At 41.4% G+C, this 24,748-nt stretch overlaps 1 protein-coding gene across 3 annotated transcripts; it reads right to left on the reverse strand.

Moving 5' to 3' along the window:
- Positions 1–762: 762 nt before the first annotated feature.
- Positions 763–22,512, reverse strand: RAD51C (RAD51 paralog C). 3 transcript variants are annotated; one of them, XM_006138668.5, is made up of 9 exons: positions 22,329–22,510; positions 20,211–20,469; positions 19,127–19,293; positions 18,352–18,485; positions 14,614–14,745; positions 12,120–12,186; positions 7,740–7,800; positions 4,112–4,172; positions 763–1,075 (listed from the first exon to the last, which is right to left on the reverse strand). In XM_006138668.5, exons 1-9 carry the CDS (start codon positions 22,444–22,446, stop codon positions 971–973), a joined length of 1,104 nt encoding a protein of 367 aa, XP_006138730.3. In that variant the 5' UTR covers positions 22,447–22,510; the 3' UTR covers positions 763–970. The 3 variants fall into 3 exon arrangements, with proteins under 3 accessions (XP_006138730.3, XP_075760797.2, XP_089628234.1); XM_075904682.2 differs by lacking the exons at positions 763–1,075; positions 4,112–4,172; positions 7,740–7,800 and adding an exon at positions 8,015–10,148 and having other exon boundaries at positions 22,329–22,512; XM_089772108.1 differs by lacking the exons at positions 763–1,075; positions 4,112–4,172; positions 7,740–7,800 and adding an exon at positions 8,015–8,755 and having other exon boundaries at positions 22,329–22,511.
- Positions 22,513–24,748: the final 2,236 nt, after the last annotated feature.

Below are 24,748 nucleotides of genomic sequence, written 5' to 3' on the forward strand. Positions count from 1 at the left end.
TTGTATCTAAACCTTATAACATGCACTCTCATGTTCTTGCAATAATTAATATTTTGAATTGCTGTGCAGCCATCCAATCAGCTTATTTTCTGGAAAGAGAACAGATCTTTGCTGCATTTTCAGTGGGTAAATTTATGTTCTTCCCTTCAATTTAGATTTGCGTGCTAGTACTGTATTTTGCTGGCTTTTAAGAAACCCATATTTCTTCTCTAAATTATATTAGGATCCAAACAAAACATGGCCAGGCGATTAGGATCATCATACTAAATCCTTTATTAGAAGAAAGGCAAAACAAAGGCTGAAGACGATCCAGCCACGTAGATTAAACCTCAGAATGGTTTCCATTCATCAAAATTGGGTTTTATCCAGTGTTGCAATTCCTATGTCTGTGCGCTGTATGTGGTCTCTGACCACAGCCAGTAACAAATTCTTCTGGTGTTAGAGAGCTTTGATTAGTTTCCAACAGGAATGTCTCTAGTTAAGGACTAAAGCTGTGATTTAGCACAGCACTTTTAACACATTCTTATCTTTAAACAGGTTCTTTAGTTCCACTGACTTATCCTGCAGCATGTTTGTTATGGACAGACCAGTGCATAGAGCCCTACTGAAGTTCAGCTGCAAATTCATGATCAAGATAATTTGATATAGATGTACTGAATCAGATCCCATTGTTCCACGGAGAAGTGCATCTCTCTTTTGTGCTCAGACAAACAGGTAACAGGAGATGTAATATTCTTCAATTAAAGAAGCTGAAGCCCCTGGTTGTAGAAAACATTTATTAACAAAGCCAAGTTGTAATTTTAATGGCAATGCCATGCACAATGTTGTATATATTGGATTTAATATTAAATGAATTTGGGACAGCAGTTTTGGTCAAAGAGAGTCTCTTAGGCACCTCTGGATGTTGGACCCACGTTTATAATGTAAATACTCTCGTGTGCAATACATTTATTGAAGTTTAGCCTTTGTATCACTGGTTTTCCCCTTCTAGCCGTGGTCGTTTTCGAGGGTTAATTTCAATTTCTGCTGGGGTCTGGCTTGAAGGTGGAGGATGCACATCCCGGAAGCCATTAGGCTGTAAGATACAAACAAAAACAAGAACAACAATGGACCAGACTGATCTCATAATGGTGAAAATGAGTAACTCAAATGTAATGGAGTGATACTTATGCAACTCAGGTCAGAAAATAAACAACTTCTCTAAAATAAAGCAAAATGCAGGACAATGTAGCACTTTAAAGACTAACAAGATGGTTTATTAGATGATGAGCTTTCGTGGGCCAGACCCACATTTCTATCACTTCTCTAAAATAAGTGATGGTGTTCCTAATTCAGGCTAAAAATCAGAATTATAAGGAAGTTCTTCAATGTACTGGCCAAGTAAGAGTAAAATGAGGGGAGCTCAAAGATATTTTCCTGTCTCGAATGAGGGTTTAATTTTGCTTTTGTCAGTAATCACCACTATGGCTTATGGAACACTGCTACTCTGTAAATTGACTTCTACTGCCTAATGAATGCCAAATCCTTCAATTCTTTCTCAAGCAAAACTGATTCAGAAGTGAGACATAAGCACTGAAGGATTCAGTACTAGAATCATACATGCACTCAAAAATGGGAACTTTTAAACCCCAGGACAAACTTTTTTTTAAAAAAAATCTGAAAACTGCAACAAGACATCAAATTGTTCCAGAAAAGCGTATCTGAATCTGTCTTATCAGATTGCTTAGATCATGACTACAAGAATAAGATCGCTCATAGCCAATAACTATAAGTTGAGGTATGCTGAGATGTATCTCATCTGCAAAGCCTGAATGTGGAAGTGATCAAAAACAGACATATTGAACGTAAAAGAGATCTTAGAGTGAGGATTCATTTATTTAGTAGCATCAGTAGCATTTTCTTTAGGATTAACTCATGGTTCAGTGTTTCTCACATTAAAAAAAGTTTACACATAATAAAGGTCTAGAAAATGAATTTTGTTAAGTATGTGTATCAAAGAACATTTCAGAAACATGCATGTCAGGAAAAGAGATATTGTACACTGTGAAGCGGGTGCCCTGGATTTGGCCCTCTAGCTTCCTGTCTCCAGACAATGCTATGCAGAAAGCTCTCTCACACCATCCTCTCCAGATAGTGAAGAGTCTGTGTGGACACTCACAATTGTTCTCTGATGGAAGGATGATGACTACAATGCAGGGTATTAGAAAGGTAAAAGGGTTAATCAGGAGGAAAAATTGCTGCCAGGATCTTGAATGCTTAAGGAGAAGCTGAGAGCATTTCTGAAAAGTTGACATTTCAGGATGGTGCAATGTGAAAAATCAGGTAGAATTACTATCAAGTGCATGACTTTTATAAAATGCCAGTGGGTCCTTTTTGCAAGGCCAATTCAATCCGTGAAACGAAGCCAGTAAAAAGGTTTTGACTGAACTCTAATCTGTATAGCTCTTGTGTATTTCTAAATGTCTCACCACACACGGGTTGCTGAGTCTTTTTTTATTTTTAAAAATTAAAAAAAAGAAAAAGATCACATAAGGGCAGAATTTGTATGGTCCAGCTGCTATTTTAAGCATCTCAAGTGTTCTTCAAAACTGTAAAATGGGGAATCTTAAAGTTTAGTGGTTCACTAATGCTTTCATCTATTCTCTGCCATTTTCCCTCAGCACAAAGATTGATCTGAATCCAAGAATTCCTTTAGTCTAACACACTAGGCTCCTAGATGAAGCATTCCACTAGTTATGTAAGCAGTGATATGGCTATATGACATTCTTTGATACCTTGTGTGTCTGTTGAAAGTACTTGGGCTTTCAGCCTCATGCTTTTCAGTTATCAGATAAGTGCTACCATTCTTGTATAGCTTGATGAAGTATATTAGTACTTTTAGACAAGGATAACATCATCCCAGTGAGCTATTCTTTAATCTGACCCTATTCCACAGACAATAGAATCACTAAGGATAGTTAACTTTATAAACCAGTGGAATGGGAACTTCATCATCAGTCCTGGAATGCTTGTTTTCACAGAAATTAAACATTCATTGACACAATCTGAAATTCTGAAAAGCAAATCTTCCATTGGTAAACTACAAAATGACTAAATCTGGGAAAGTTATATGAAATTTCATGCTGAAATTCACAGCACTTACAGCATTAATTAACAAATCCATAAAACCCCTGTGAAACAGCTAATTACTAGCCTCAGCCTCAGACCACACCTTTCTGTCTGACCATTTGCAGGCATGGCAGTCTCTGTAAGTGTTTCTCAATGACAAGTGTGTGAACTAGTCCCAATCCTTGCAGTTTCCCTGACAGTTTATAAAAAAGGTTGGGAAACATTGGCCTATATGACCAGCTTTTTGTATCTTGGTGCAGATATGTTCAATCATGTTTTTACAGCATTGAATGTCTAGCTACTAAGATGATATTTAAGAATGGGTACATAGGATGACTAGCTACCACTAATGGAAGAAACAGATACAGATTTTTTCTCTTTTTAATTCTATGCTAAAGAAGTTCAACAAGACCTAAAGGACATCACCTGGATAATCTAAAATTTAATAATCTAAATCTTTGATAACCATGCATTTGACAGCTGCATTTTCAGATTGTGTGGATGTGCATGGAGGGAAGAAGTAGAACGGATCTATTTTATAAAATAAATCAGACAGGGGAAAAAAGCACCTGGAAATATGACTAGAGGTTTAAAATATAAGATTTAAGTGACCTTTTTCTTTAAAGATTTATAAATGGAGTGAACAGAAACTTTGATTTCTGTTCACTATGAAAACTTGATGTATTATGGACACCATTAAAAATCTGCAAAAAAATGAGCACCTGTAACAAACAATTACTATATTTAGCTATCCAAATAACATTTCATCTGACCAGAACTTACACTTTTGTACCTATATAGTATTTTGGATCTGTACATCTTACAATACTTCATAAAGGCAAAATATTACAATATGTATTTTGTCACTCAGCTTTGTGTCTCAAACACAATGTCCTAAAGGACCAAACTATGCCCTCAAAACTGTATACACACTCTTGCAAGCTCCCTTTTGGACAAACCCCTCCTCCCAACTCTGAATCTCCACCCCAAAATGAATACTAACTGTAATGTGGAAAGGTACAGTCGACTCCTTCTGGCTCGGTGATTTGTACAGTGTTGCCAATCTGGTCAAACAAAACAGATTTTGTTAGCATTGCTAAATCTTTTAGCAGGATAGGTTTCCTAAGATTTCAAAGTGTAATATAAAATAATTTTATATTTTCAGAAGAGCATCACATTCAACAGCTCCAATTTAAGTTTCTAAATAAAAGAGCAGCATTTTCAAGAGTTGCAGCACTATTCTCATTTAGAAATGTAAAATCTCAGTTAGTTAACCGATTAAACCAGGCTGGAGCACCCTACCTGTGGTGGGCTCAGTTCTGACCCATCATGGGCAGGGGCTGCTCCAGCCAGATTGGAAAACCCCCTGCCTACATTAAGGGTGAAGTTAACCAGTTAAACATTCACATCCCTATTCTCAATGGGAATTCTGGGTGCAAAGCACTTTGTTTAGACTGAGTACACTTGAGGGCAGAGACCTTGCTTCCTTTCTTATATGTACATGTTGTTGGCCCTATGTAGATAAGGGAAGTGTTTCACTTCGAAAAATATGTAGTACAATTCTGTTTCTTTCCATTGAGCAATAGATTTGCCCTTGAGAAACAGATGAAAGAGGCAGCTTTAATTGTATCTAGTATGTTCCAACAAGCAAGACTCTTTTCCCAGACGTTTCTCAGGTTTATACATATAATGCAGTGGCTAGGGCACTGGCTTAGGACACAGGAGACCTGTGTTTTGTCCTAGCCTTCCCACTGACCTGTGTGACCTTGGGCATACTATTTCCTCCTAGGAAGTGACTAATCGACTATCTGATAAGCAAAAGCTTATCAGATAGTCTACACTCTAGTTGACTAGTCGCTTCCCCCCCCCTCCCCTCCTCTTGCTACCTCTATCACAAAGAGATGGGGGGGGAGGGGGAGAGAGAAGAGGAAAGGATGCTGGAGAGGGCCTGTTTAAGAGCCAGCTCCCCCCAGCTCCATGGGAAGTGGCAGAGGCACAGCAGTGGCCAACTTTGAAATGTACAAGAGTTCTCGCTGGGGCTGTTGTATATTTCTAAGCTGGCCCTCAGCGTGGAGCCCTGGGTGAGCTGGCCCCAGGCTCCACACCGCATTCTAACTTTGAAATGCACAAGAGCCCCCACTGGGGCTCTGGTACATTTCAAAAGCAAAATGTGGAAATTCTTAACTAATCAAATAGTTGATGGAAATCCCAATGACTATTCTATTAATTAATCAAAATTTTTCATTCCTACTTCCTCCGTCTGTGCCTGTTAGCCCTCCCACTCTGTGTCATTCTATTTAGATATAAGCTTTCTGCAGCAGTAACACTCTTTGTATTTCAGTATAGTACCCAGCACAACGGAGTCCCAATCTTGGCTGGGGCCACCACATACTTCTGTAATACCAAAAAACCCCAAAATCTGAACAGCAAAAAATTTTGACCCATGAGCCCTGGCAATGCATACCTCCCCTAAGCTTACACCCTCCACTGAAAAACTGATAAGGAAAAAGTTCTGCTTTGCAACATTTGTCACCTTCCACACTGATACCCTGCCAAGGATCCTGTTAATTATTTTTAGTGTTTTGCCTCCCCCTGCTTAGGTGCCATTTTATTAGGGAGCATGTAATTACAGCTTGAGACGATTGCCACTTCATATTAACTATACAGGGAATTCCTTAGAACAGTTAGAAGTGGTGGGCTGTATTTTACAAAATAGCCTAAATCTCAAGCAGCATAAGTCATGTTTTTATGGCACTTATTGGAGTTCTACTGGCTCCCTCCGAGTCAACGGGATCTGTTCTCACAGCAACAAGCCCCACTGTAATTAACCTCTGAAGTTTCTCAGTGCTGGTGGCGTGGAGAGAGAGAGGCAGGTATCATGTTTAAATAAAGAATAATGGACAAGGCAGGAAGACACTAACAGGCACGTGAGCTACATAATAACAGCTATAGAAACAAAGACAGCAGAGCTACGTGGATTGTTAGCAGTATCTGGATCATTTACAGGTACAACAGAATTTGTTTATTGCAGTTTGCAGCATATCTAAAATAGTAAACACCACAGCACGCAAAACTATAATAGATTTGCAGGTCACTTTCCATAAGGCGATGCATGCCACATATAAAGACAAAGAAGAATGCTGTTCTATGCATATTGACCTCTTCTGTTTAATCTGTTAAATATAGCTCAGTCTTTCTAGTGGGTTCAGGAAGGAAGGCAGGCCTCACAATGTCACTGAAAAGTTTATTTTCAGGGACTATATGATTAAAAACTTTTGTTCCATCTGGAGTTCACATTCTGATGCAACTTCCCTCTTCCTAAGGGCTTTTTGGCTGATCAGGAATGTTAACTCCAAAACAAACAGCCTGGTGTAATCACTCCATGTTTCTCTCAAATACAGAAAAACCTCTCAGCTCTTTCTCCACAATTAAAAAAAAAATCCCAACCAGCTTGTCTGGTTTGTTGATTGCAGAGGATTAAAGAGAAGGGAGGTTTCAAGCTGCCACTGTTGTATCTACACACTGTTTCTTAAAAAAAATACAAGCACTATACTCCCACTGGTCCCCTACTGGCATGATTTCATCCTCCTGGAGTCACACACTGTCATTCTTCCCACAGTGCATTCACATAATATGGCACCTGCTACGTGGTGTGACTTCACATGCACTACATGTGAGTATAAAAAGAGCTCAAAAGTGCAGGAACACTGTTCCTGCCCCATTTCCTTATTTAGGGTTTGTCTACACTAACTCAAAGATCAACTAGCCAGAGATCAATCTTCCAGGGTTCAACTAGCAGGTCTTATAAAGACCTGCTAAATCTACCACAATCTGCATCCCCATCAACTCTGGTACTCCACAGGGTCACGAGGAGTAAGGGAAGTCAATGGGAGAGTTTCTCCTGTTGACCTCCTGCTCTGGGGACTGCAGAAATTTGGCTTAAGGTATGTCAACTACAGCTACGCTATTCACATCGGATGTGTCAACACAGCAGGGCTTAACTTGAAATAAGCTATGCAAATTGAGCTGTGTCAATTGCGTAGCTAATTTCAAAATAGAGCACTCTTCCTCTGACTTCCCTTACTCCTTATATACTGAAAGTTACAGGAGTCGGAGTAAGAAGCCCTCCAGCTTGACAGTATTTTGATATTATTTTGAAATAACTGCCTGCTGTGTAGACGTACATAGTTGGAGTTGTGTATCTTAAGTTAACTTTCACTAAGGCCAGGTCTACACTGAGAGAGAAACTTTTTAAGGTCCATGGATGAAGAGAATGATAAATGCCAAGTATTTTTTATTCACCAGTCTCCAAATAGCTCGTGAGGCTGATGAGCTGTCACCAGATTGTGACATTTGGATGCTACATGACATCCTGTCAAACACAGAGTGTAACACTGCAGCATTCTGATCACATGGGGAGGGAGGAGTCTGTCAGAATGGTGCTCACCTTACTGAAGGGCTGACCTAACTGTTGTAGCACTCCTGGGCCCTTCCAGCTCAGAGAATAAGACACCAAGACCTGAAATCAAACTCAGATCTCACTTGCTCACTGGATTCAGCCTAAAAGATTCTCAAATACAATATATGCAGTAAGCACACTTTGTAAATCTATTGCCTAGACTTTCACTTACCTCTGTTTGTTGTCCCAGTGGAATATTAAACGGATGGTAGCAGCATGTCCCCAGCTTTCCCCTAAGAGAGAGAAGAGACCAAAAAAAACCCAAACAAAAACACCACACACGCCCCACATGCTGCTTCACTACCTCCTATAATGAATTAGCATCAATACATTTAAAGCAAATAAAATTAGTCAATCTTCCACAAAGATAACTAAACACACAAAAGTGATCAGACTCAATACCCCCAGGAAATTCTTGTATTTTTATTTCTGAATTACTTTACCATCTTACTGGCTGTGTCTAGACTGGCCAGTTTTTCCGGAAAATCAGCTGCTTTTCCAGAAAAAACTAGCCAGCTGTCTACACTGGCCGCTTGAATTTCTGCAAAATCACTGACTTCCTACTGTAAGAAATCAGTGCTTTTTGCGGAAATACTATGCTGCTCCTGTTCGGGCAAAAGTCCCTTTTGCGCAAAACTTTTGCGCAAAAGGGCCAGTGTAGACAGCTGAGATTTGCTTTGTGCAAAAGCGTGTCTAGATTGGCCACGGATGCTTTTCTGCAAAAAGTGCTTTTGCGGAAAAGCGTCCGTGCCAATCTAGACGTTCTGTTCCAAAAATGCTTTTAACGGAAACCTTTTCCGTTAAAGGCATTTCCGGAAAATCATGCCAATCTAGACGTAGCCACTGAGTTAAGGAATAAAAGCTGCTCCTCTGGATTTTAATATCGAAGCAATACCTTTACATTCAAAAAGACATTTTATATATACTTAGCAAAAGCACCGACATTAGCGACAGCATGAAAGTATGAATAAAAGGAGCTTTCCCATAGTTTGGGGAAAAGAGTATGATGGTTATATTGCAGCATCTAAGGTCAAGGCAGCTATTTGTAAACTATATAAACTTTGCTTTTTCCATCTCAAAATCCTGGATCAGAAGAAAGGAATATTATGATCATGAAATTTCTTCAGGATGGGATGCTAAATCCTCTATTCTGAGACTCCTCTTCTTACTTGTTCAAGGAGCAGAATGCTAGAAATTTGAGAAATTGAGGCAATTGACTCATTTCAAGGGAAGTAATCCCATTATTTCTGTTCACATCTGACCACAAATTGAAACGTGTTTCAATTTATAAATAGCACTAGCAGGTGTTTTTCTTTTTAAGTTCCTGAACACATTGTATAGTCAGAAGGTGGACTGGGTGTTAAAGCAGTTGTCTGGTTAAGTAATGCAAGCATCCCCTATTAATATTCCATAGTTTCTGAGTCAAGTCAGTATATTTGTCTGTATCTGACCTGTCACCAGCCCCACCCCACAACATCTTCATTACTGCACACAGAGGGGGAAAGGGAGCAATATAACTGTGATAAAAGATCCTCAACCAAGGGGCATACCTCTGGAGGGACACAGATGTTTGCCAGAGAGTACATCAATTCATCCAAAACAGGCTACATAAAAAGCACCAGCAAAGTCAGAACAAACTAAAAGGTCTTAAGTTTATATTGTTCTATATACACTATAAACTGAAAGTATAATATTTAGATCCCAATCAAGTTATTTTACAATTATATGGTAATAATAAGAAAGTAAGCAATTTGTTAAGCAGTAGCATTCGTGACATTTTTGTATTTTTACATCTGATTTTATAAGCAAGCAGTTTTTGAGTGAGGTGAAATTAAGGGTACTGAAAGATGTACAGTAGTGTGAAAAGGCTGAGAATCACTGATCTAGAGTGCCTTCAAATCACTCTCTTCAATCTGTAATGCAACACTTAAAATAGGTGGATCTCCAGAGTAAATGCACATTGGTCTCAGTCTTGTACCACTTTGGAATCCTCAGCCTCTGAGCTGCAGCTGCTTAAAATTAAAGTGTGGCTGAGCAGAGGACTTCTCAACCTAAATATTTCACCAGCTGGGGGCAAACCTTCACTGAAGTAGAAGGTCCAGTTTAGCTGAACAAGTCTCCATGGCTGCACACACATTTAGGGCAAAATTACATACAGTTTAGGTCTTTTGCAATGGGGAAGGTAGGTCACAACAAAAAGAATCTCAATTTCAAAACTGTGCACAAGACAGCATGTGACACCTTAGGAATATCACCTAAATGGAATTCTTCCGCATTCTTCACTGTCCCTATGATCTAATCAGAGCAATTTTCCAAATACTGGCTATTAAACAAAGTTAAATCTATTAGCTTTAATTCATTTCGTAGCCAGAAATGCTCCCTTAAAAATGAATACAGCTGAGAACACAATGTAAAGATGACAGAGTCAGATACTGAAACCAAGGTCTTTATCTGCATACACAGTAGTTCAAAATCCATGTTGTCCAAGAGATGCCTTATATTTGTTCTTTTATCTTACATCTGTGTCAAATGGTTCAAGGGCTGAATATTCATTGGGAACATCTTTCCCTCCTTCTTCCCCCTCAATAATCAAGGAAATCATTACTTGTTTAACAGAAGGTGAAGTATCCAGAGAATATTTCTACTCTAATTACAATATTAAATAGTATAATATTAAGTTACAATATAAACCAAGAAAGACAGGAAATGTAAAACTTAATTAAGCCAAATCTCCATCCTTCAGGCAAACTGTTCCACAGTCCCATACAGATCGTCCTGCGTATGGGATAGACCAGAGTAATTTGTATGGGAATTTTTACTCTGCTAATAGGATAATCAAAATGAAGTGTCATACAGAATCTCCCCACCTTTTCATGATTATACAGGGTGAAGGACATATTATCCAATGGTTCCAATACATGCAACCAAATCTGAAATACTTTTGGAAACTACTAGTTTCCGAAGTTTACTTTGCCACGGTGTTTGAATATATGTATAGGGGTGGGGATGGGAAGTTCTCTATCAGTTGTAGGGGAAGAAAATGAAAGCAAGGTTTTTTGGGAACACGCTGCAAGACAGTTTCAGATTCTGGAAACTAGGGATGTAATAGTGTAGTTGATTAACAGATGAGCAAAAGCTTAATGCTATAGACTACATGCACACATCCCTCCTGTAAATTTTTTCACAGGCTGGCCAGTAGCCCTGCTCAGTCCTGGCTCATGCCGGGTTCAGGACCTACCCCTGCTGCGGCTCTGCATTTAAAGTGTATTAGGAACCAGGCGGGCAGGCAGCCTAACTCAGTTCCAGTTTGCGCCATGTCTGGGACCTCAGTGCTCCTCCCATCCTGGACGTGGATTGCTGTCACCCCACGCTGCTGCCTCTGAGAGGCAGCTGGTCCGTGGGGGGAGCTGGTTTATAAACTGGCTCCCCTTGCAGACCATCTCCTGCCTGGCACCCCACACTGCTGCCTCTGTGGAATGGCAGGGGGCTTCTCGGGAGTGGGGCCAGAGCACACTGGCTCCCGGCCCCACTCCCGGGACTATAGAATAGTTGAGTAACCGATAAGAATTCATAGGTTAATAGAATATTCAATTAACCTATATGTAACATCCCTACTGGGAACTAGCTATTGTGTCCATTTAATAGAGGCCGAGTCTATACATCCTCCTTCAAGAAGCAATTCAGTCAAATTAAGGAGCCCTTACAAGTATATTTTCAGGTTTTAAGTATATAACGTTACTTGGAATTAAAAAAGGAGAGGGGGGAGAAAAAAAGTCAAATTAGTAATATTCCCAATCTGCAACTTAACACATTATGTTACAGATAGTTTTCAAAATAAAATTGTAAAAGTAAAAAATCCTTTTTTGAGCTAAGATCTCAGAGGTCATTTATGACCTTAGAATTAGTTTTACTAGCAACAGCAGAGGTCTGTAATGAAAATAATGACATGGCTTGATGTATTTCAGGTGTCTCTACTATGGATGTTAAATATCGACTAATTGAATAGTCGATGCAAAATTCAATTAGTTGACAGGATGCCTCTGCCTGTGAAGTTTAGCAACTCCTCCGCTGATCCAGGACTCCATGCAACACTGCTGTTTTGAAATGCCACATGCAGCCTGGGGAAACCCCAGCTGGCCCTGGGTTGCACATGGCCTTTCAAAGGGGTAGCACCGCGTGGAGCCCAGGGTCTGGCCCCAGGCTCCACGCAGTGCTGCTGCCTTGAAGAACCCCCTCCTCTTTCTCCCCCCCCCCCCCCCCCCCACCGCTGCCTCTTTTTGATAGCGGCAGCAAGGTAGGGGGAAGTGACTAGTCAACTATCCTGCATTTGCTTATTGATTGTCTACTAGTCAACTAGCCCTTCACATCCCTAATCTCTACCACCAGCACTAAATTGTTACAGATTCAGGTAATTTGACTACCAATGCTCAGCATTTTCCTGCAGCCACAGAAATAATAACCAACATTTTCAGGTTTTTGTTCATGATGCCCAATAGAAAAAACAAGGATTCAAAGGATAATGTTATTTTCCACTTGAAGGCTAAACACCTACCTAAAGCAGGTACCAACATGGACTGACTTTGTCCAATCCTTGTCGTCATTTGATTTGTCAAAACCACCTAAAGGGGAGTTTGGGGAGGAAAAAGAAAAATACAGAGAAACTGTCAAGTAGGCATCAAGAAAAGCAATATTAATAATCTAAACCTTTCATTACTACTCATCCAACCAACTGGAATGGGATTTTTGCACAAGTAAAGAAAGTCTGGGAACATTTATGGTATCTCTATCCAGAAAAGATTAGTGAAACTGCAAAAATATTTTCAGACTGCTAGGGAAGGGGATTGCTCTCACTCAGGACTGTAACTCCAAAGCTAAACCTTCTGCTCATCCTAGATGCACAAACACCATACAAGCTGTTATGGTATATGGGCAGCCATATAGCATTTAGCACAAATTCCATTATTCACAAGCACAGGCCCTCTGGCACAGGGATAGACTTCATCCAATGTGCCAAAAATGTACACAGTGATGTACAACGTGTGCATGTGCTCAGCAATTAGCAGATTCCCTGCAGCTTCTAGTCTAAAAATGCGCAAGTAGGTACAATACAAAGCAATACGCAAGAGAACAGACAGAGTGGGGGAGTGTTTTTACAGCATGAATCTTTGTAGGCGGCTCACAGACAGTCTAGATTAGATTCCTGGTAGAATGGAGGTAGTGGTAGGAAAGAGGTAAAAAAGGAGCAAAGGAGGTAATAGCTGACTTGATACATTAAATTTGGTAATTTTGCAGATATTCTTCATTGTAATGTTCATTTGAATTTACTGAAAAAACAAACTCAGCACCTATCCCAAACCCATAGTCTTTCAGTGTTCCGTTTTATTACAGCTGTGAAACATTGCCTGACCCGTTAATTCATTAGATGATTTGATATACTCTAATTTATCATTTCTTAAGAAAGGGATGTTTGTGCTGTACTGCTTCTCTGTTCAATACAAATATATATATGTATCATTTGGATGGAAGGAAAGAGACCTATCTGGTGAAAGCTATTCCCTTTCAAGTTCACAAGCTAACTAATGTGTGGTCTGGATAGAGACAAAGCTGTACAAAATATAGTCACATAATACATGTATCCCCTGGTGCCTACACATGAAGGAAAACCCTTCATAATTCATGTGTGTGGCTTTCTGCATCACCAGGCACAAATGTGTTACACTGGCAGAATGCAGTTATGCTCTTTCCCTTCCTGTGGTTATCTAAGGAAACACAGGGGGAGGGTTTATTTTTAGCATTATACACAAGAGCCAATTGCATGACAGCATTCTGGATGACAAGGAATCAAGTCACCTGGAAACTGTGTGGACAAGCACCATTTTGAGACTGCAGAAGCTTTAATTCCCGAACAATGCTTCTCTGTGCTGTAAGCTTTCAAAAACATCTTATACTTAGCTGTAGCTCCTGAGTGCCATCTGCTGGCTACCTGCCCGCACATTTGCAGACGCCCATACTGAGGTAAATGATGCAGAAACAATCTACAGGAAGGAAACCATGGGTTTCCATGGATGCCAGAGCACTGACCCAAACCACAGCAAAGAAAGTGGCATTCGTTCCTTGGAATGGTCTTTTCATGAAGATGGTAGTTATTTCTAAACCAGCATGCCAATCTAAGGCAATTCACGGATTCCCAGTTTATTTAAACATGCGCACACGTGGAGAAAAGCTGAAGGCTTCCTTGAGGTCTAGCTCAACTTTTTTGAGATGTTTTAAATAAGAGAAGCTACCAGTGACAAAAGATAAGTTCAACTGGACAGAATTAAACCTCTGTGAAAAAGTGTCACATTAAGTGGTAACATGAAACAGCAGCCATGGGAACATATTCCCTCTTGACCATGCTGATGGTTCGAAAGCCTCTTCTGCACTCCCTCCATCTCGATAAAGGCATGTCTACAGAGCAGCATTAATTCAGAATAACTAACTTTATTCCAAAATAAAAAAAAGAGCATGTCTACACAGCAAGCCATTATTTTGAAATAATGGCGAGCTGGAGGACTTCTTATTCCATCTTCTCTAACCCTCATTTCACAAGGAGTAAGGGAAGTTGGAGGAACAGTGTTCTTCCTTCAGCTTCCTGCTGGGTAGACAGTACCAAAAGCTGAATTAAGCTATTTCGACTTCAGCTACACAACTGGCGTAGCTGAAGTTGTGCAGCTTTATTCGACTTTTGCCCTTCTGTGTAAACATGCCCTAAGATATATGCACCACTTTGTTCCTGTCAGATGGAAAGGGTGCTGTCAGCTTTGTCAGTAACCTGTGGAGGTTAGACACACAGCTTCTTTTCTACCATGTTCAGCCAGAGCAGAGAATAATCCCCTTGGAAAGACAGTAATAGTTCTCTCACTTGCAAGCACAGTGCAGACCAGTTGTAGCAAAGTGAAACATCACTATAAGTGGAGAACATGAGAAAGAAACATGCACTGAAATACCATGGGACTTCTTCAATAAAATTTCATCATCTCCTTTGACTCACTCACACCCAAACTCACAGCTAATTTATGAGCATTTGCTATGCTGATCAACTGCTGTGCTAGGCCATTCAGAAGCCGCGTTCGCAGTGAGAGGTCCTCCAAGTCATGGCGAAAAGGAAAGGCAATTCCATCAACAATAACCAATTGGACCTAAACATAGAAAGCAGGGGGGTGGGGGGAAAAAAAGGTGTTAAGCTTGTATCCTACAAACTAGTGATGATATCCAACAGAATATTTCAAATGTGCCAGAATCTACTTCATATACAATAAATGGTTGAGACTAGAAACTGAAAGTTAAGCATGGGTTATTGCTTCTCAAGTTCTCAGCTTGAACTATTATTTTAATTTAACCTGCACAAAAGAACAGAATGAACTTCATGGTCAAGGTAACTCATCAAGGTAAGCAGAGATCAAGGTTGGAAATATGTATTTTAACTGAAGTTTAAAAATATACATGGCACTGCACTATGGAGTTCAGTGTCTGTCTTCCCTGTAGATGTTTGCTTTGCTGAACAGTTTATTTTGGAGCATTCATTAGCTAAAGCTAGAACATGAACATTGGTACAGGCTCATCACCATTCATAGCAGATGAGGATTTTAATTTATTCCCGCATCATTTGCAATAGTTGTTATGATGGCCAAAACTGCTTCAAGTATAGGAGGTAGACCTGGTAGTTTTAGTATTGTTCAAGTGGTTAATAAACAGCTAATCATGGTATTCTCTAAGTTCCTGCATTTCCGCACAATGCAAGAGCTTGAAAATTACAATGGGAAAACCTTGTTGCTATACTATTGATTTAACACATCACTGGAAAATAACTTTAGGGCTGAAATGTACAAGCCTGCAGCAAATGTCACTTTGGGAAATGGTACTGGGAATCCAACAGGAAAGAAGAATTTGAAGTGGTAGGTGGAGCTGAAATCATCAGAATTAAAGAGAAACAGCCTTGCTTTCTCTCTCATTCCCTCTAGGATTCTCTTTTACAGGATCTAGGTGTCTGTCTGGTGCATCATATTTAGCTATAAGATTTACTCTGGTCTTTACAAGAATGAGCAAATCAGTTTAACAATAGAATAATAGACTAAAAAAAGGAAATTGTATCATCCTATCTACAGATACTTAGGTATGATGTCTCAGAGGGGTAGCAGGGTTAGTCTGTAAGGGTATGTCTACACTACCCTCCTATTTCGAAGTAGGAGGGTAATGTAGGCATACCGCACTTGCAAATGAAGCCCGGGATTTGAATTTCCTGGGCTTCATTTGCATAAGCCGGGCGCTGCCATTTTTAAATCCCGGCTGGTTCGAACCCCGTGCCGCGCAGCTACACGCGGCACGAACTAGGTAGTTCGAACTAGGCTTCTTAGTTCGAACTACCATTACTCCTCATTCCACAAGGAGTAACGGTAGTTCAAACTAGGAACCCTACTTCGAACTACCTAGTTCGTGCCGCGTGTAGCCGCGCGGCACGGGGTTCGAACCAGCCGGGATTTAAAAATGGCGGCGCCCGGCTTATGCAAATGAAGCCCGGGAAATTCAAATCCCGGGCTTCATTTGCAAGTGCGGTATGCCTACATTACCCTCCTACTTCGAAATAGGAGGGTAGTGTAGACATACCCTAACTAAAGACAAGTAGTCCTGTGGCAATTTAGAGATTCACAAATACACAGGAGCATGAGCTTTCATGGGTAAAACTCACTTTCAACTTACCAGATTTCTTTCCATTGCATTTTTCACAAAAATTAGCAGAATTGTGGGTTTAAGGCACACAAAATAGACAATAACCTAATCTTGATAATAGTTGCCCTGCCCATGGCTTATCTATTCAAGCTGAAATTATTTTTATTACTACAAATCATAGTTTTCTCTGTAGTGTAGACAGCACCTATGGGCAACAGTATCTGAAAAAAGGATCCACATGATTCGTAATCTACTGTATTATGTGAGAGTTTGTCTGTCTCTCTATTCAGAAACTCCTCCTAAACAGTAAGAGCTAGCATCGCCAAATTCAGTTTACAAACTTCCTCTTATCATAACTTAAACTAAGGTAAAGGTTTGGTTGTTCCAGGAAAATGGGATGTGCCTGGAATGGAACTGCTTCTCCTAAAACCATATGGGGGGTGGGGGGGAGAAGACTCTCCAGGCAGGTGAAAGATGCTGGCTAGGGTGGGGGGAATCCCCCCCCTCCATCTGGCACTGCCCCAGCCCTGAGCCACCCACCCCCCACATGCCCTTTTGGGAGGGTGGGAAAGGGATAAGCACCCCCAGACCCCACAATTTTTATGGGAATATTGCTGGCTGTTCCCTTTGTCAGGAAGGGAGGGGAAAGCACAGTTTGCTGAATTCATCACTCTATCTGGGGAGCACAGGAGCAGTCAAACCTGGACCTGCCCCAGCTGGGGGACATGTATCCCTCCTGCAGCTGTCACCTTGGATAGTCCTCTCTCCACGGGGCAGACAGTACACTGAACCCCTCATCCCCAGCCCCACCCCTGAGCAATGATTTAAATGCAGCATGTACATTTTCATTTTATTTTTTTTAAATTAATTAAGACCCGAGCAACATCAGGTAAATCTTCTAATACAAAACAATTCAGGAGTTATTATATCTCTTAGCCCAGAGGCTACTTAGAGGGATAGGGCCAGTTTTAACACAAAATGGCACTGTCATTGTCTGTTAGGTCACATATTAGGCTGCAGAAGGAATCACCAGAGTGTCTAGTCCATGCATATGACAAAGTAGGTTTTTGCCATGAAAACTTACACACAAATAAAACTGTTGGTCTTAAAGGTGCCATAGAACACTTCATTGTTTTTGTGAATACAGACTAACATGGCTACTCTTTTGATACAGAGAGTCTTGTGGTTCCCAATCATCAGAATATCAAATTCAAAGCCAAGCATCAATAATCTACACAGATGGAACAGAGTAGCAACCCATAGCAACTTGACTAACGAGGCTGTGTACTCTCTTTGATAGGCAACACAATGGGGCACCTTTAATGCTCTCTCTTTGCCAGGGTAATACCAGAGGCAATACATGCTGAGCATAAATAAAACCAAAAGATCATCCAAAAATGGAAAATGAACCAGTAGACCCAACCTGTATCCTGGACAACGTTCCTAAACAATATTCATTTGTATTCTGTTACACAAAGTCACTGAGCAGCTTGTTGGAGAGAGATTTGCCCTGAAGAATTTAAAAGTCCTGAACGGAGGTGGAAGAAATCTGCATTACAGTACTATTGCACTCAGAACCTAGGCAACTTTTCAGCAGTTGACCTTGCTGCCATTAAGCTGCAAGCTCAAGTTGTTCCTAGCAACAGAAATTGTATTGAGAGAGAGAAAAGAGTCCATCTTTGGCTGTCCAAGATGTTGGCAAGTACTTTTGGTGATGAATGCTGTCCTTCAGGGGGAGAAAACTGGTACGGTGTCATCCTGGCATCATTACATCATGTTGATGAAGTGCAAACTTGACATAGAGATACATTTTCAAAGAGCACCTTGTTGTGCTCAGAAAATATAGCATCTGTGATGAGGAAAAGGAAATTGGTAGCAGGGGCGGAGAGAGAAAAGCAGCAACACATATTTTTATATTCAAGGTTTGGCAGCAGCCGAATCTCAGTTCCCAGGCTCACGGTCTGCTTGGAAACTCAGAGGGATTGACCTTTTCTCACACCAGTGAATAAGCTCTCAATGTCTTCAATACATCGGCAAGTACATGAGGCATCTTTCAGCTAAGCCTGCAGTAACCGTACCTTTGAATGCTCCGAAAGGAAGTCTGGGAGGAGGTAGACCTGTGCTAGCAGCTCTGTGTAGTCATGGCAACGGAAGTAATAGATATGAGAAAGAATGCTTTCAAGGGAGAAAGTCTCCAGGGATTTTTGGAAGTCTGTGGGGGGGGAAAAAAAAAATCTTTGTTCGACACATTATTACTCTCATCATCCTCCAACCCCTGTCTCTAGCACCTAACAACAAAATAATTTGAAAGTTTGTAAAAAAGAAAACACAAAAAGGAAGTCAATCATAAGTCAGCAATTAAGAGTGGAAGGAAATTTCCTTTCCATCTGGCTTGAAAGTGGGCAGCACAATCATGTTCTAGAAATTGTATCAGAAGCTGTCTCAGGATATGCACACAAATGTACTAAAACATACAGGGGAGAAAACCGTTGCAAAAATGGAAATTAAGTTTAAAAAAATATCTTAAATTTGTTCAGTATTGTAACTTTCATGACAGCTGACCAAAATGACACCAGTCAAAATTAACTAGATGATATTTAACGTGTGGGTACTAATTAACTCATGTGATATAGGTGTCCCCTCAGAACTGTTAAACATCAACAAGTTCTTTGTTCAATGTGGTCCTAATATTCCATGTCAAGACTGCTGGACCTGGACACCTCGACAACTTGTCCTCCTAGCAATCTGTACATAAACCTTTTAAATATAGGCAGGTTGTAATTAACTTTAACTATTTTGCAAATACACAAGTACAGGAATGTTATTGTACAATACTGAAAAGAACACATATACCTTCTTCCTGATGTGTTTCAGCAATAAGCTGGCAGTGCTGAACACAAGCAGTTGCAATGTCTGCCACTCTGTCTACTATAAAGCTTCCCTCTGTATCAATGAACACTGCTTCTCCGGCAAGCCCTCCAAAACATTCTGGGATTTGCACATCTACTGCCAGCTGCATACTGTCAAAAGAAATAGTTAAAGACAGAATGATAATTAAATAATATGTAATTATTTACAACCCCCCACTCCCAACTTCTCTCTAAAGTAGGAGTGGGTGATAATTTTAGTTGTGGAGCCACTTCAGAAATTTTTTAAGTGGCCCTGGACCACCGCAGAAGGGGAGGGGCCAGGACACTTTCATGCTTCCCCACCCACAGACCCTGACTGGCCTGGGGGTAAGGGGAAATGCATGAAATTTCACCCTCTCCCCACCAAGAGAACCGCCAGCTGTTCTGAACAGCTGGCAGCTGACTAAGCACCGCGTGCCCCTTGCAGGGCAGGAGGAGACTTTGCACATGGGGCATGCGGTGCTTACAGTCAACCTTCTCAGCTGTTGATTGACCCTAAGCACCATGTGCCCCTTGCAGGGCAGGAGCAGGTGAGAGGAGACTTTGCGCACTCCTCCCGCCTTCAGGACCCTGATTGTCCTGAGAACGAGGAGACCGTGCAAAGTCTTTCACTCCTTGTCCCCGCCATGCAAGGGGCACGCAGCACTTAGAGTCAATTGCTAGAGCTGACTAAGTGCTGTGCACCCCGGTGGGGAAGGAGACTTTGTGCACTCCCTCATCCCCAGGCCCTGATTGGCCTGGGGGTGGGAGGGCGTCAGGGAGTATGCAGGCCAGATCAACCCACTTGGCAGGCTGGATCCAGCGTGCAGAGGCCCTTTTGCCAACCCCTGCTCTAAAGTGACCATTAGTTCTGGTGCGGAATAAACAGAGCAGGAGATATTACCAGTATATAGATATTTCTGTAATGCATCATGGCAATATGGGGTTGCAGCCATGTCAACAAGACAACAAGAATAAAGGACTTTGGTCCTAGTTACATTTCATTATTAAATCTAAAGTTGCACAGAAGTAATTTAAAACTAAAATACCATAACTGAGTTTTCCCAACACCTGGTGCGCCACAGATCTCCGTGATTTTTGTTAGTTGCACACCACCTCCCAAAATATCATCTAGAGCGGAACAGAAGGTTATGATGAAGCCCCGTGCCTGTTCTTGTTCCAGGAGTTCCAGTGCTGTGCACTTCTTAACAGTCTCAGGTTCACCAGTAGTCCTTGTTGCATTACTGTGACATTCTCTTCTTACAATTTGCAAGGTTTCTAGTGCTTCCTCTTTAGATATTCCAATTTCTGAAAAACAAAAGCATAGGACAGTTTTTTCTATTTATACTGGGACTGACTGTTTGTAAAAATAGACAGTTTCTGCTCTATTTGTAGGCTCTGTAATTAGACCAGTTAAAAAGACCTACCCAAAAAGTATCAGTATTTTTGGAGACAGATTACTCATAAAAACTGGTGGCCTGGTTTTCAGAAGTACTGAGGACTCACAGATCCCACAGAAGTCAATGAAAGGTGCTGGTACTCGGCTCCTCAGAAAAATCAGGCCATAAATTTCTTCTTCCAATCACTTTACACTAGCTTTTTTTAATATCCATTCTCGTTTGGTAATTACAAGATTTGTTTTCAGAAGTTAAAAGCCCCCATCATGGCCAGAAAAGAGACTTAGTTTCTATGCAACTAAAAGTTCATCATACTAACATGACACTATTAATAAAATCCACAGACACTAAAACACAAAAGGAAGTGAATCCAACAGCAATTACATGGTTTGTTCAAGATTCAGGTGGGAGTGTACCTTCTAATCGAGGCACCTCTAAATGAGAGGCCAAAAATGAGTGGTGTCATAGATGTGGTTGAGACCTGGAAGGACAAATTCACCATTTCACATCAGGGACTAATATAGTAAATTACTACTCACTGGAAGAACACATATTCTGGTTAATGCCTTCAGAATCACAGGTAATGAAGTACTTTTAACTAAGTGACAGTGACACCTAGTGGTCATAAGTAATAGAAAACACAAAAGTACTTACAAGGGCCAAAAACCAATTTCAAATCCAAGTGAAATTCTGCACAAACATGGACCAGTGCAAGATATATATAAAGAATCAGAAATATTAACATATATAAAAACACTGACCACCAACTAAAGAAATATTTATTTCACTTTGATCTGAGATATAAGAAAATATAACATGTTATCTGAGCTATTTCATATATTTATCTTAGCTAATTGGAAGATCTGTTTTAATTTCTTGTGATCCTTATCTTTGTACCTAATTTGACATCTGCTTACTTGGTTTAGAACCCCAGAAGTGTATGTGTGGATAACCTGTTACAGCTCTTGTTCTCAGTTTCTCACTTCCATTTAGTTCTCAGCAAAAGCAGGATCCTCTGTCAAAGAGTCAGATCCTTTTCACTGAGATCTAGGTAAAAATAATTACATGCAGAAAAAACATGTTCCTTTCACTGTTTGGGACTTGCATGAAGACTGGATGAGATATGACCCTCCTCTCAAGGAGTCCAACCACAACCCAGAGTCTAAACACAGTATTTGAGCACTGTTCAAGTGAAGTGCTTTATACACATGAACTAATTAATTCATGTTAAAACCCCATTCTCACCAGCAAGGTACTAGCCTAATTTCCTGTGTAGACAGGGATGTGAGATGGAACAATAAGGAGATTTCCTGCTTATGGTCACCAACAGAAGCTCCCAAGACTAGAGAATGTGGAGGTCCCTGGCTAGAGGGGTGTTTGTGGATGCGGGTGGCTCAGGGTGATGCCTGGTCTGTAGAGAAGGGTGATGGAGGAGGACGATAATGTGCCAGAGTAGAGTGGATTGAAGTGATCTCCATTATGTTCAGGGTTAATAATTTGGCCCTCAGAACCCCCACTATAAAAAATATCCCAGCGCCCCTGGTAAGGAAGGGTCTTGGGGAGCAAACGCCCGGTTTGGAGGGGGCGTAAGAGGAAGCTGTATAGAGTACGGAGGCGGAGGAAGGGGCAGTCAGTGTGCGTACAGTCCTGGGCAAAAGCAGGAGCAGCGGGGTGCACCGGCGCTGGGCAGGAGGGAGATGTAGGGTCGGCGCCCTTGTGGGGGGAAGAGCGGTGAGCCAGACCCCCCCGCGCTGGGTCCCGGTCCGGTACCTTTGCTGAGCTCGCAGGGCCCGATCTCCAGCAGCTCCTCGGCCGTCTGGAACCCGGCGCCGATGAGCTTGGCCCTGAGGCCCGGAGCCAAGGGGAAGCTGCCCACGTCCCGCTGCATGGTCCCTAAGCCGGGCCCAAGGCCTCCAGAGAGCTCTAGGCCTGGGCTCCGCCCCCGCCCCGGCTAGTCCCCTCCCACCAACCCGGCAACACTGCCGGGGCTGCCCTGCCTGTCCTGCGGCCCTAAATCCGCTCCCGCTACCCGGCCCCTAGCTGGAGACTCCGGCCGGGCAGCAGGGGCCTGTACTGCCGCAGGAGGGTGCTCGGTGCGAGCCATGTGGCGCTTAGGCTACTAATCGCTGCAACTTAATATCGGAGTGGCGTCTTCAGCCAGGATGCGGTTAGAGGGCCGCAGATCAGGTGCGCCAGCCTTGGAGTCATAAATGTTGGGCACCCTTGAAAGAGGAACAGCAGTGGGTGCTTTTGGGACCCTAAAGATATTCACCTGCTACCTTACGTCATCTCTGGCCCCATGGACTAGTATGCTATCAGACTATCATCGCTGTTGCATTGAGGCACAATTTAATACTCACATGTAACAATCATAGTAAAAAATAATCTCAGATACTGTGGGGGAGGGTGTGGTGGTAAACTCCGTTGACGATCATCCCCCTAGATAGATCATTTTGGCCTGAATCCTGCAAATAGTTCCCACATGTTTAAATGAGTAGTAGTGAGTAGTTCTACTGAACTCAATTCATTGGATGTAAAGTGTCAGATATAATTGAGGACTCCAAAATAGACTCTACACACCAGAAATAAAACCTGTTTCCTTCTTCTGTGACTTTCAGTTAGATGTGACTCACTACCCTCTGCTTAGTGTTCAAGTTATGGTAGACCCTAAACCAGGTCATATTAAGTTCAGGTCTTTAACCATTTAATCCTACAATATGGATAACAACATTTCATTCTCCCAGCTCCAAGTCTTAAGTGAATTTCAACCCAAAAGAGCCAAAACTGATCACCTTGACACCAGGTTATTTTTTGCCTGTCCGTGTTTCAAGAGTATGCAGGATGGATGCTTTAGAACCCCTTTTCCACAACCTAGGTTTTTGGGTTTTTTTTGTTTATTTTGGTTTTGTAGCTAGATGTGCATCAGAGAAGAGGTGAGGTAAAGAGCTACATTTTAACTTCTGCAGCTCTGGTATAAGTAATGATGAAACAAAAAGACATCCACACTTGTTTTTTGTTTTAATAATTATTTTTAGGTCTTTCTTATAGTGGGTGGACTCATGATGTCACAATGGTTGGTACTGGAAGTATTACTGTAATCACCTACTCTACTGAAACCTACATGTTCCCTAGGTGTTCAACACACTAGCCACATGTGGCTGTTTGGCAGGTTGTGTGTGGCTAGTTTGCTACTGCTTCAGAACTAGTTGGACACCAGGGTGTTAGATGTTGGCACAGCACCCGTCTCCATCTAAAAGGTGTGTTTCAAACAGCCACAAAATGTGTAGCTGATTTTATGAGTGACAGATTGGCATTTATAATATTAGTCCAAACTCCATTGTGAGTCAGGGCACATATAGCTAAAAGAGAGACAAATCTTTGCTGGTATAGCAGACTTTAGTGCTCGCATTATAATTTCTATGCCCATAGGACAAGGAAGTGTGATCAGAATACAAAATTTTACAGGTGAATTATTTATCACTCTAGTCCAGCATTTTCTAGGAGGGAGACAAGGACAACCCAGGAATGGGGGATTTGCCTGCAGATACTTTAATTTGGTTGTGTTTAATTGAGTATAATGCTATAGATGCCCACAGGGGCTGGGAACTCCATTTTGATAAAGCAGACATGTTAGTTTGACCCTGCCATAACTATTGTGAGCAGCCAATAACACAGTGGGAACTTGAGGTGACATATCTACAGGAATCAAAGGTACAACGTAAAATAAAAGTTATGTTACCAGAGTCCTCTGCTCAGAATAATATTGCAGTCTCGATCACAGCCTTAACTGAGCTTATTGTTCATGCTGAAATTATCAGCCATGTAAACGTGTAAATTATCATAGGCTTCAAAGTTAACCGCTCCACTGAGATTAATGAGTATAGCTCATACTTCTTAGTTATTTGTGTGTCTCTGCATTCTGATGTAGGCAGGCTGTAGGGGGAGGGGGCAGTAATTATCTGATGATATTTGTAAGCTGGACGACGGGGAATTTAGGCTGTGATTCTGCAAGCTGATTTTCTTGTGGCTCTGCTTAATATTTAAAAAAAATGAAAGATTCGGTTTGGAAATCATGAAGCTGCCGGAGAAATGTGGCTAAAATGTACTGCTGTGCCCCACCCACCCCACTTGTCTCCTCCCCCTATTTTGTGCCTGGAGCAGCGTGTGTTATATGTTTACAATCCACCCGG

The sequence above is a fragment of the Pelodiscus sinensis genome, chromosome 21 (genome assembly GCF_052426305.1).
Source record: "Pelodiscus sinensis isolate ZL-2025 chromosome 21, ASM5242630v1, whole genome shotgun sequence".
In the NCBI taxonomy this organism is placed as follows: Eukaryota; Metazoa; Chordata; order Testudines; family Trionychidae; genus Pelodiscus; species Pelodiscus sinensis.